The 12,155-nt window shown below is 35.1% G+C and overlaps 1 protein-coding gene across 1 annotated transcript in view; it reads left to right on the top strand.

The window, feature by feature from the left end:
- TPX2 (TPX2, microtubule nucleation factor) overlaps positions 1 to 12,155 on the top strand; it is a 52,110-nt gene that overhangs the window by 7,701 nt on the left and 32,254 nt on the right. Inside the window, exons 3-5 of the mRNA XM_023523290.1 lie at positions 6,778 to 6,953; positions 8,828 to 8,950; positions 11,879 to 12,005. Coding sequence (XP_023379058.1) covers positions 6,848 to 6,953; positions 8,828 to 8,950; positions 11,879 to 12,005 — 356 coding nt within the window. The 5' untranslated portion in view covers positions 6,778 to 6,847. The remainder of the gene's footprint in view (positions 1 to 6,777; positions 6,954 to 8,827; positions 8,951 to 11,878; positions 12,006 to 12,155) is intronic.

The raw sequence follows: 12,155 nt of genomic DNA on the forward strand, positions 1-12,155 counted from the left end.
AAGATAGCTCAAAAGAAGCTTTTTAAAAAAGAGTTCATGCTAAAAAGAGTATTGAGATTTAAAAATTTCACCTAAATAAAGATCAGGTGTATTTAGCTTTCCTGGTATATTTAGAATAGGGCTTTTAATCTGTCAGAGTGTTCTTTATGATTTGTCAGTGATGCTTAGTTTTTGTATAGAGCAGAGTTTATTTTTTGTCTAACTGGTAAGATTTGGTTACCTACTTCATTTTTGAAGGAATATTTGTAGAAAACCCTATATATTATATTGACCTCTGGTCTTAAAACTCAACACTACTGCACTAGTTGGTGATCTCGGAGTAGCTTAACTTCTCTGAGTCTGTTTCCTTATTTGTAAAATAGTGATGATGATATCTACCTTCTGTGTTGTTTATTTCACTTAAATGAGATGATTTATGTGAAGTGCCTGGTAAGGTGCTTGGCCTGTAGCAGACAGTGTTTGGAAGTTATTATTACCTATAAATGGTTTTGTCTCTTGTTCCTTGATATTTGATATTGATCTATACAAATGTTTATTTTAAAATAAATAAGAGAGGCAATGTATGGTGCAGTGGATAAGGACCCTTTAGGGGCTCACTGGGTTCAAATCCTGGCTCTGCTACTTGTTAGCTGTGTTACCATGAACAAATAAATCTCTCAGTGCCTCTACTTCTGTAAAATGAAGGTAATAACAGTACCTACTTCATAGGGTTATTATGAGGATTTAGTGAGTTAATACATGTAAAACATTGCCATCAGTACCTGGCATGTCATTAAGTACTTAGTAATTAGTAGTTATTATTTTTAACTCTTTTCCCAAGTTTATGTACTTTTTTTATTAAGTCAGTTCCTTGGAACATTTTATTTTTATACAGAAAAATTAAAAAAGAGAATGTGTAACATTTGGATATGTGAAGTTAGAAGCCAATTTATAAAACATGTAAATATGAAGCAATATTTCCAATAATCGAGAGGTTTAATAATTATTGCTGTATTTAAAAATATTTTTAAAAATTCCAGAAAGCCCAGTGACTTCTGGACTGTAAACACAGATTTTGGGGGAAATAAATACTACTTAACTAGTTCTTTAAACTAGAAATGTATGCATTTGTATAATAAAACATATTCAAAGAGTAGAAAAGTTCATATAGTGACCCAGAAGTCCCAGCTCTCTTCTCAGTCTGAAATACTGTTAACACTTTTGTGTCTCCTTCTGCAATAGTCTTATGTCTCTACAAGGGTATATATTACCCTTTTCCTCTTTTTAACATGAATGTAAGCACACCCTTCTGCATTTTGCTTTTCTTATTTGATAGCTCTTGGAGCTCATTCTGTACATATAATCACATATGTAAAGTTATCTAATTTTAAAGTTACTATTTCATTATACATTTGTGCCATAATTTTTTCAACCAATCTCCTATTGGTGGACTTTGGGTTTTTAGTTTTTTGACTTTTATGAATAATTCTACAGTGAACTTCCTTATACTTACATATGTATAATTCTACAGTGAACTTCCTTATACTTACATATCTAGAAGATAAATTTCTATGTTTGGCAAAATTTCTCAAAAAGAAAAAAGCAAATTGCACTCCAAAGAGGCTAGCCGTGTAGCTCCATAATTTAAAAAAGAGAAAAGAGTGTGAGGGGTTAAATTTGAATACTTTCCAGGTGGTTTTCAGCAACATTCTTTGATGGAATCCTGGTTTTTAGGAGGCTAAGTGGGGTTGCTGCAAATGACATTCCTGCCTCTTTCCTCCCCCAGCTTTAGTTGTCTTCATTACATTCCTGCCTGGGAAGTGTTCCCAGTGACCTGGGTTAGGCATTAAGATCATGGGAATCCAAGATTTTCCCATGTCTTCCAGCATATTTGTTCACAAAAACAGGAAAACTTCCTCTTAGCAGAAGGGGAATTTTAGTCACTGTCAGTCACTGGGGAATCTTCATTAAGGGTCCTTTGAATAGAAATTTGGTCAAAGAGAGGAAAGGTATCAGTAGGTCAAAAGACAGTGATAAAATCTATGATAGTGTATGTCATAGCATTTGAAATATCTTCTTTTTGTTTATGGGAAGAAAGGTAGAGTGACTTGCCCCTTGCCACATACATCTAGTAAATGGCCAGAGACAGGGCTAGAATTCTGTACTTCTGTGTTCGTTGGGATTGTTTTTGGCTATAAGTGACAAAATGTAACTATAATGGCTTATACAAAAAGAATATTAGTGTCTGGACTTAGATGATTGCTGACATTTGATCATTACTGATCAGTAGCTCAGTGAGTCAGGGTCAATGTCTGTTATACTCTTGGCCATCCACTCATGTGTACACAATGGCTGCTATAGCTCTAGCCATTACATCTGCCTTCAAGACAAGAAGAGTGAAGGAAAAGGGCAGGAACAAGGACTGTAGCTATCTATATCAGGAAAGGTCTCCTATGCATCCCTCAGCAGATTCTACTGCCTTTTCATTGGCCAGAACTGTCCTGTGGCTGCTCCAGGTTTGGAAGGTGGCAGTCAAGGAGGTGACTTCCATTAGAGTGTGCTTCCTACTTTTTTTTTAATAACAAAATATGTCAAGTTTTATTCATGGATTCGTGTCTACATTGACAGTTAAAAACACAAATGGCCTCTTCTCAAATGTATCATGAGAGGATTACAATAGATTAAGATGAATTAAAATCATGTAGATACATAAAAATAAAATGCCACATGGCATTGTTAAACTGGGTTACTTCTGTGTTGCTGCTCAATGTCCAAGGGCACAAACTTCTAGATTTCACAGATGAAAGGTTGGGTGAAATTCTTTGGAAGGGAGTAATTGTGTGGTCCATAAAAAAGTGTCAACTAGTGTTCTTTGAAGTGTGCATAGCCACATATCACACAGTACTTGTCTCGTACCAAGAACCATTGTTGAGAAGGTGGGGGTACAACAAAGATACTGCTTAATTCAATGTTGTTAGGTGCAACATAGGAGCTGGGAACCATACACTTCAAATGAAGTTCAGCAGAAATTGATTCTTAAGTATATAGGTAAGCCAGGACTAAGTGAGAGTTCCATCAGAGAAAAGCTGTTACAATTCTACAGAGACTAACAGGATAATCAAATTCAAGTTCATCTAGTCACACTTGAATTGCCTGACAGCCAGTCCCCAGAAATAATTCGTCAGGGCCTCCCGATTCATCTTGATAAAATAGTGCTCTTTTAGCTTTATCATGAAAATTAAAATGACTGCATTCCACCAAGACTGAGAAAGAACTGTAGCGGCAGCTCCTTGAGCCTCTTCATTTGCTGGAGGGAGAGAGGTCCATGTCTTTACTAGGGCAACCATTCTAGGTACTAAGTTCCCTAATACCCGGTGTCCTTGAAAAGCTTGAACTCTTTCAAAATAGATCCCAATGGCAGTGTGCTACACAGTAGCAGATGTTTAATAAATACGGGAAGAATAAAGTGACTCTTTCTGGATCCAAGAACTAATAAAGAATTGGGGCTGAAAATTATGTTTGGGTCAGTGCTCTGTAGACTACATTACCTTGGGAGATCAGAGTGTTATGCATGACCTGGACCTCTCCTGAGATTTAGAGTTATCTTTCCAAGTAGCTGCTAGGTACCCAAGTGGATACTTGATATAGTCCTCTCAAAAGGTGACAGGTGCTATATAGAACCCCTGATTTTAGCCCCTTCTGTTTGTTTTCTCTCCATCTCAGTCAATAATGCCACAGTCCATCTAACTTCCAAGCCAAGAGACACTAGGATTTACTCTCAATTCCTTCTTTTCCTTCATACCTGTATCCAGTCTTGCACTGAATCTTCTCACTGTTACCTTCAAGATTTATTTCATGTCTATTCACTTATCCGTGATCAATACCCTGGCCCAAACTACCACTGTGTCTCTCCTGGACTTCCTCAATAGCTTGTTAATAAGCACCCTGCTTCCAGTTTTGTTTTCTGTCTAGGGCAGTTGGCTCTTGCCCAGAACACATCCAAATCAAAGGAACGGATAGAAGCAGAAGGTCTTTATTATGCTAGGTCTTGGCCTAAGAGCTCCTTAGGCAGCAGGAAGTTAACTGCTTCCTACTGTTTTTGATGATGAAAAATATTTAACTGTGGCTTGATTTAAGCCATGTTAATCTATAATTCTCTTTATGCTTTTAGTTCATACTATATAACTTAAATATTATATGCCATCTTATTTATTGAGTGTGATAGGACTTTAGCTACAGTCTAGATTTGAAATTCCTTTGTGTCTGAGACTAGATCTACTTTTTGTATGAGACTTGGTGTCTCATCCTTGAATATTAGTGAAAAAGAGTTTAGATGTCATCAAGCCCACATCTTATGGCTCTTGGTAAGTATATAATATGAGTGGACCGCTAACAAATAGCTTATTAAGTTAAATTGAATACTGAAAGTAGAAAAGGGGAGAGTGAAAAATTTAGAATGGAGATAATAAAGAGTCTTCTATTCAGGGCAAAAGACTATGGGGGCAGGATCTACTTGGAAAAAAATATAGTACTATTTTCAATGAAAACAGAAACCTGAACTACATTAGCATGCTTTTCTAACTCACAGAGTTAGAAGGCAAAACGATGTGGAAAGAACATTGTACTAAAGTCAGGAGCCTCAGTCTAGGTCTCCTTCTGCCTTTATATAATGGCAGTGTTGCACAAGTCATTTAATCTCTCTTAGCTTCAGCTTCTAGGATGGGGATAATAATTGCTGCTTTACAGGATTGTTGAGAGCATTAGAAATAGTACGTATTTAGTACTTCATGGTGCCTGGCACATGTAAGTACCTTTGGTAATTGTTTTTACCATAGTCATTTGTATTATTATTGTGTGGTCTTGGAGGAACCCTTTTTTGCATTAATTAAACCTTATCTATAAACTGCAAATGTTAGATGTTATCTAAGATTCTGCTTCCCAATTCTAAACTGTCATATATCTACATTAAGTACCTCAGCTGGGACATTGTTAAAAAGATTTCTGTGGAGTTATTAAGGTATCTGTGAGTGCAGTGAGTTCATAGGAGACCGTGGGAAGATGAAGTTTTCTGGTGTGTAGATTTATGTCACTATGTAAACCAAATAAATAACGTATCAGAACAAATGTTTCTGAGGCACTGAAGTACCTTCTGAATTATCCAAGGCCACTGAGAGAAGCTAATGAAATGCTGGCTAAACCAAGAGCAGCAACGAGGTTGGATATAACTTACCTTATGATTTCTCTCAAAGAGTATAGGTATAGTGTTATAATATAGAGAAAGTCAGCACTGAGGGCTGTCAGTACCCAGAACTGGTGACAGTTTGGGGCATGGCACACCTCTCTGGTAATGTCAATGGGAATTTACTCTTCTGAGGAACATTTTCACAGTATATATCAAGAGCCAGCAATTCCATCTTTAAGAATTTATCTTAAGAATTATGGACGTGTACCGAAATTCAGCTCCAAGGATATTCTTCTAGTAGTATCTTTAAAGTGAAAGTATTGGATAAAGCCTAAAAAATAGAGATAAGTAAATCATCGTACAGCCATCAAATAATAGTATATCATTATCTGTTGGCATGGAAAATGCTCACAATATGTGAAGCAGATGCAAAATGTCAATGATCCCATTTTTAAAAAAGATTTATATATATCAATATATATGGAATAGTGTGGCACTGTAGTTTTTTTTAATAAAAGCTTTTTTGTGATCTAATTTTTTATAATCATAATTATAAAATAGGGCTTAAGAAAGATACTTAATTCAACAAATGTGTATGCAAGTGATTACTGGTATCTACTTCTAAGATAAAGAATACTTTAAGTACATGTTGTTCTCTGGATGAAGACAAATGGTTCTTTGAGTTTCATAGGAAATTATTTGCCAGTGAGTATGGCCTTTAGATTATTTTTCAGGCTACTTACAACTATTTTCTTAACCATACAGGGCTGGATTGGGGGCTGATGTTAAACCTACACAGGTTTCCACAAGACAGAGTGTAGAAGTTTGTACACAGAAGTAGGCTGGGTCTGTCTTTTATTTGTTCCTTTTACTTAATCTGTATGTTGTACCTTTTATGTATTTTTTAAAGTCATTTCCTTCTTGCCCAGGGACAATGTTTTTATGAAAATAAGGAAAGAAAACCTATATCGGCAAAACTGTGTTTACACTTTCTTTAAAATACTGTTCTAAGCACGTTGATGGATGAGGTATACACAAGTGAGTAAAATCCATCCTTGTCTTCAGGAATTTACAGTCTACTAGGAGAGACGTTTGCATAGTTAATATAAAATTGGATGGTAAATAAAGCACTATGGCTTTGGAGAGGCAACAATTTTGTGTGATAGGTAGAAATTAGGAAAGGATTTGTAGAGAATTGAATTGGACTTTGAATGATGAGTAGGATTTTGGTTGGTAGGTATAAAATTTAATGGTGTGTTTCAGAAATTGGATTATTCAGGGCAGAGAGTAAATTTGATGTGGGGGTGGCTAGAAGTGAGGAAATGGTAGGTTGAGAGGAAACTAAAATAATGAACATAAAACACTGAGCACAGTGCATGGCATGTTGTAAGTACTCATCAAACTTTTCCTCTTTCTAATTCCAACATACTTACCTCAGGGAGTACCTTCAAGTTACCAAAAAGAACAGTTAACTTTTAGTTTGATTTAAAAAGTAAGACATATTGTTCAGATGATTTTCAGAATTGCAAATGTGGTAGTAAAAGCTAAGTAATTACTAGGGAATCAGTACCTTACATTAAGGTGCATACAATTTTCTGAACCATTTCTTTCCATAGAAGGTGACCTATTGAGAAAAGTGATACCAATACTGGTAAAAAACAGCTCTTCTGCACCAAGGTGGGGACAATGTCACAAGTTAAAGCCTCTTATTCCTATGACGCTCCCATGGACTTCATCAATTTTACATCTTTGAATGATGAGGAAGATACCCAAGACATAGATTCTTGGTTTGGTAAGTGTTTGCTTTTCCCCAGCCATTTTAAGTGTTTTGAAGACTTTTCAAAAAATAGAAGGGGTTATAAGAAAATAAAATATAATTCCTGTCTGCATGAAGGTACTTTGTCATCCATGATATGAGACAAATAATTGAAGTATTTGGGGAATAGACTATAAGTACAAATTAATGTTATTTTACAGTTAAGAATGACAAGTATTTAAGCTTTAGAGACATAAGGGAAAATCCAGAAATCCATATTTCTTCAGAAATATGATGAAACAAAGTCAAATGAAACTCTAGAAATCAAAAACATGTCTGTACTTATGACAGCCACATAAAAACTTGCTCTACTTGTCACTGGGCATAGAATATAATATTACAGCTAGGATATTGGCATTATATAATCCACCAATCTTACTCAGATTTCTCATTTCACTTGTACTCATTTTTGTTTATGTGTATTAAGTTCTGCACGATTTCATCACCTGTGTAGGTTCATGTATCTACTACCACAGTCAAGATACTGAACAGTTCTAACATCACAAGGATCCTTGTATTGCTGTTTTATAACTACACTCACCTTGCTCTTGCTACCTCTTCCCAATTCATTTTTAAATGGAGGGATTATGCTGCTCAGAACCCAATCCCCAAACAGAGATAGGATTGCCTGATGTTGGGTAATATGGTATGGCACATACCCTGACACCAGGCTAACGATAAATAAAGATGTGGTTATGTTTTTATATTACTTTGGAATAATATTTGATATCAGGCTAGTAGCTGCTGGGGCCCCTTTATTTATTCTTTTTCTTGCCCTTATCCTCTTTATTAAGAGAAATCACTGTGTGCTGGGGGGACAAAAATAAGTCCTTTGTAGCCACACTTGTCACTGATAATAGTGTCCAAATATGATGGCATATGCCATTCTCTTGGAAAAGGACTTTAATTGTATCCACTGGGGATCCCAAGAGGAGAGGTTCTTGGAAGTGGTGTGGGAAGAAAGGTGGATAAGAGGGCCAACTGCCCTATAGGGGTCTTCCTCCATGCCCTTGCTCCACTGAAACTCCAAAGAAATGGCTGGATTGTCTATCTCTTTTTCTAAGTTTTTCTTTAAAACAAAACAAAGGGGAAATAGTATTAACAATACTATTAAGTACAGTTTGGAAGAAAAAAAATCCCACTCTTTTTTTCCAGACCACCTTAGCTCTAACATAACTTTCTAATTTCTTCCAAATAATATCTTTTAGCACAGTTGCAATCCATGTACATGCACAGTGTTATTGCTGGGGCTCACCACATTTTTGACACTTCTATCTATTGATAGGCGGTTGGTACAACAGGCATTTCACTGCTTTGCACTGACTTTCGGACATGGCAGAATCTAAGATAAAATTCTTTGAGACAGCCTTGCTCTGTTCCATCCTCACACACCCCACACTCCCTTCTCACCACCCCAGTTGAGGGAGAACCTCAACGCAGATAGGCTATGAGACGCCCCTTGTCAGCCCTGTAGATCTTGGTGGCTACAGTTTCTTAAACAGGAACATCATGTATCTGGGTGGTGGATAAGGCCAATTCACACTTGTATGGTCCTAAATGTGTATCAAGCAAAGATAAAGAGCTATTCACAATACATGCAGAGTCTGCACTTCTTTTCTATAATACATTGTTCACTGTTGCCAATGTTTTAGCGATAGTTTTTATAGTCTCTATCTCTGATGTATAATGTGTATTCATTTCCTTTTGATCATTAGAGCTTTGCTTTTACTTGCCAAATGAATTAGAAGTGTACTGGTAGGGAGCTTGAGACTCCATTTTAAGTGCATGGCACTGACTTACTTTGCTTCTTTGCTGATTGTTTAGAGGATGACACTCTTAACTTTTCACAGAAGAGAAGGCCAATTTGGAGAATAAGTTTCCTGGGAAGAATGGGACAGGAGCGCTTTTTCAGGACAAAACTCCTTTGAGGAAAGCGAATCCTCAGCAAGCTATTGTCACACCATTGAGACCAGGTGAGAGGGAACTTGTCGATACAAAGCTCCTTGGCAGAATGGTGGAATAGTGTATTAGGAGCCTGAGAGATCTGGGGTGAATAACCTAAATGCCGTATCCCTTGGTTTATTATTGGTGAAATGGGCTGATTCATTTTATGGTGAAAGCGAAACTAATGATGTGCTACACTTTTTAAATAATCTCTTAGAATTAAAGGTAAAGTAGAATTGTTTGCCAGATACATAATTGTCTTCTTTTTATGATAAGATTTAAGATAACTTAAATGGGTCTGGTTGGGAAATAAAACAGTAGGAGAGAAGAATGTACTGCTTGCCATTGTAAAAGAATTCTTTGAGTCATGTGTCTGATTTTAAAAGATGATTGACATTTGAACTGGTGGTTACTAAATCTGTAGAATATTGTCTGTTAGATCAGGACAAAAAAGGCATTCTTTAATAGGTCATAAATCCTTGAAAATGATTCTTTTTTTAAAAAAATAATAGCTATATTTAGATATAATTCATAATACAATTCACCTTAAAATGTACATTTCATTTTTTTATAGTATATTCATAGAGTAGTTGTACAAACCACTACAATCAATTTATCATTGATTTTTTTTCTAGTCTGTTTTTTATTTCATTGATTTCCATTCTGACCTTTATTATTTCCCTTCTACCTACTTTGGGTTCAATATGCATTTTTTTTTCTTTTTTTCTTTTTCAGTTTCTTAAGGTGGCAGCTGAAGTCATTGATTTGAGATCTTTTTTTTTTTTAATGAGTTTACTGCTGTAAATCTCTCCCTAAGTACTGCTTTAGTGGCATCCCACAAATTTGATATGCTATGTTTTCATTTTCATTCCATTCAAAATACTTTTAATTTCTCTTTTGATATCTTCTCTGACCCATGGTTTTTTTTATTGAGATATAATTGACATATAACATTGTATAAGTTTAAAGAGTGCATATTGATTTGATACATTTACATATTGCAATGTGATTAACACCTCTATCATATCACATAATTCTTTTTTGTTTGAGAAATAATTAAGGTCTAGTATCTTAGCAGCTTTGAAGTTTATAATACAGTATTGTTGACTGTAATCTCTATGCTGTGCATTAGAGCTCCAGGATTAACTACTAGTTGCAAGTTACTTATGTGTTAGTTTAGAAATGTGTTATTTAATTTCCAGGTATTTGCAGGGGTTCTAGAAATCTTTTCTGTTATTGATTTCTTTGTGGATTTAATTCCATTGTGGTCAAAGAACATACTTTATGATTTAAATTTTTTTTAAAGTATTGAAACTTGTTTCATGGCCCAGAATAGGGTCTGTCTTGGTAATGTTCTGTGTGCACTTCAAAAGAATGTGTATCCTGCTCTCATTGGGTGGAAAGTTACATAAATGTCAATTGGGTCAAATTGCTTGACAGTGTTGCTCAAGTCTTATCTTTCCTTATTGATCTTTTATCTAATTGTTCTATCCATTTTGAAAGTGAGGATATTGAAGTCTTAAACTATTTTTGTTGATTTGTCTATTTCTCCCTTTAGTTTTGTCAGTTTTTTCTTCATATGTATGAGGCTCTGTTGTTAGATGCATATATGTTTATAATTTTTAACATCTTGCTGAGTTACATATTTTTGTAAATGAAGTTTTATTGGAATACAGCCATGCACATTCATTTATATATTATTTATGACTATTATATTCTTAATGATTTTTGTGTCAACTTCTTTCATCAATTAGAGAAAGAAGTATTACATTTTAGACTATAATTATGGATTTGTCTATTTTTTCTTGTAGTTTTTGCTTCATTTATTTTGAAGCTCTTATTAGGTGCATCAATATTTAAGTGGTTCTGTCATCTTGATGACTTGACTACTTTATCTTTTTGAAATGATCCTCTTCCCCTTCCTATCCCTCTACCCAGTCCCATTTCTCAAATGCTACATCTTTTTACTCTTATTGTTTTAAATTGTGGTTATACCCATAATATCTCGTAGTTTGTTTATATCAGCAATATTTATATTACTATGATTATATAAATATTGTACAATGCCAGATCAATTAGTATGATGCCAACTACATTTCTTCTTGGTTCTCTTGGTTCTCCACAGTTCCTTGTTACACCCTTGAGCCACATAACGATAACCTGACATCAAGGTCAAGTAGATTCTCTTTTCTTTAAGCTTCATCAATTATTTAAATTTTGTCATACTTATAGTTTGTTTCATATTGGACAATGATCCTTGGGAGTTATAACTGCTTTTAGAGGGGACATTATTTTTCTTAATATCTGACTATCTCTGCTGCCTCATTTCCTGGCTCTTATGCCTTCTTTTTTGTATTCTTTCCTCTGTCCTTCATTTTGCTGGAATACATCCTCAGGGAACTTCCTAAGATTAGGTGCAGGAGAAGAGGACTTTGCATTTTCACATGTCTGAAAATGTCATCGTTTGGCCTCCATATATAATTGAAAGTTTGATTTAATATATAATTATAGTTTAAAAATTCTTTTGACCACTCTAAAGGCATTGTTCTTTTATCTTCTATTATCCTGTGTCACTGATGAGGAATCCAGCTTATCCTATTTTCCTTACATCTTGGGTAATTTCTTTTTCTCTGTGGAAGCTTTCAAATTTTTATCTTTTTAAAATGTCATGAGGATGTATTGGGGACAATTTTTTCTTTAGGTAGTCCCTTTGGCTGGCAAATGGGCAGGGCCCTGGATACTTCATTTCTACTTCAACCAAAGTAGCTTTTATAAATTGGTCTTCTGTGTAAGATTTCACTGGAACTAAATGTTCCACTGCTTACACTCACATATATATAAAAATGTCAATCTAGAATTTTGTATTATGTTGTGTGTGTGTGTGTGTATGTATGTTGTATCATCTCCAACTTATTTCTTTGGGATTTCAGTGCTGACTAGTTTTTACTCTCATGCAGTTGACAACACTAATTACAAAGAGGCAGAAAAAGAAAATCTGGTGCAACAGTCCATTCCATCAAATGCTTGTTCTTCCCTGGAAGTCAAGGGAACCATCTCCAAAAATACTCCTGCCCAGTCTCAGAGGTAAGACTGTCTTGGAGCTTGAAAGTGGTGGTTATTTTAATAATGTTTAAAGAATGGTTACTAGACAGAGCACCTAATATGTGTCTCATACTATATTAGACTCTTTATGTTATGAGTTGTAGTAGATAATATGTCTAATTCATAGATAAG

The sequence above is a fragment of the Pteropus vampyrus genome, unplaced genomic scaffold, assembly GCF_000151845.1.
Source record: "Pteropus vampyrus isolate Shadow unplaced genomic scaffold, Pvam_2.0 Scaffold388, whole genome shotgun sequence".
Lineage (NCBI taxonomy): Eukaryota > Metazoa > Chordata > Mammalia > Chiroptera > Pteropodidae > Pteropus > Pteropus vampyrus.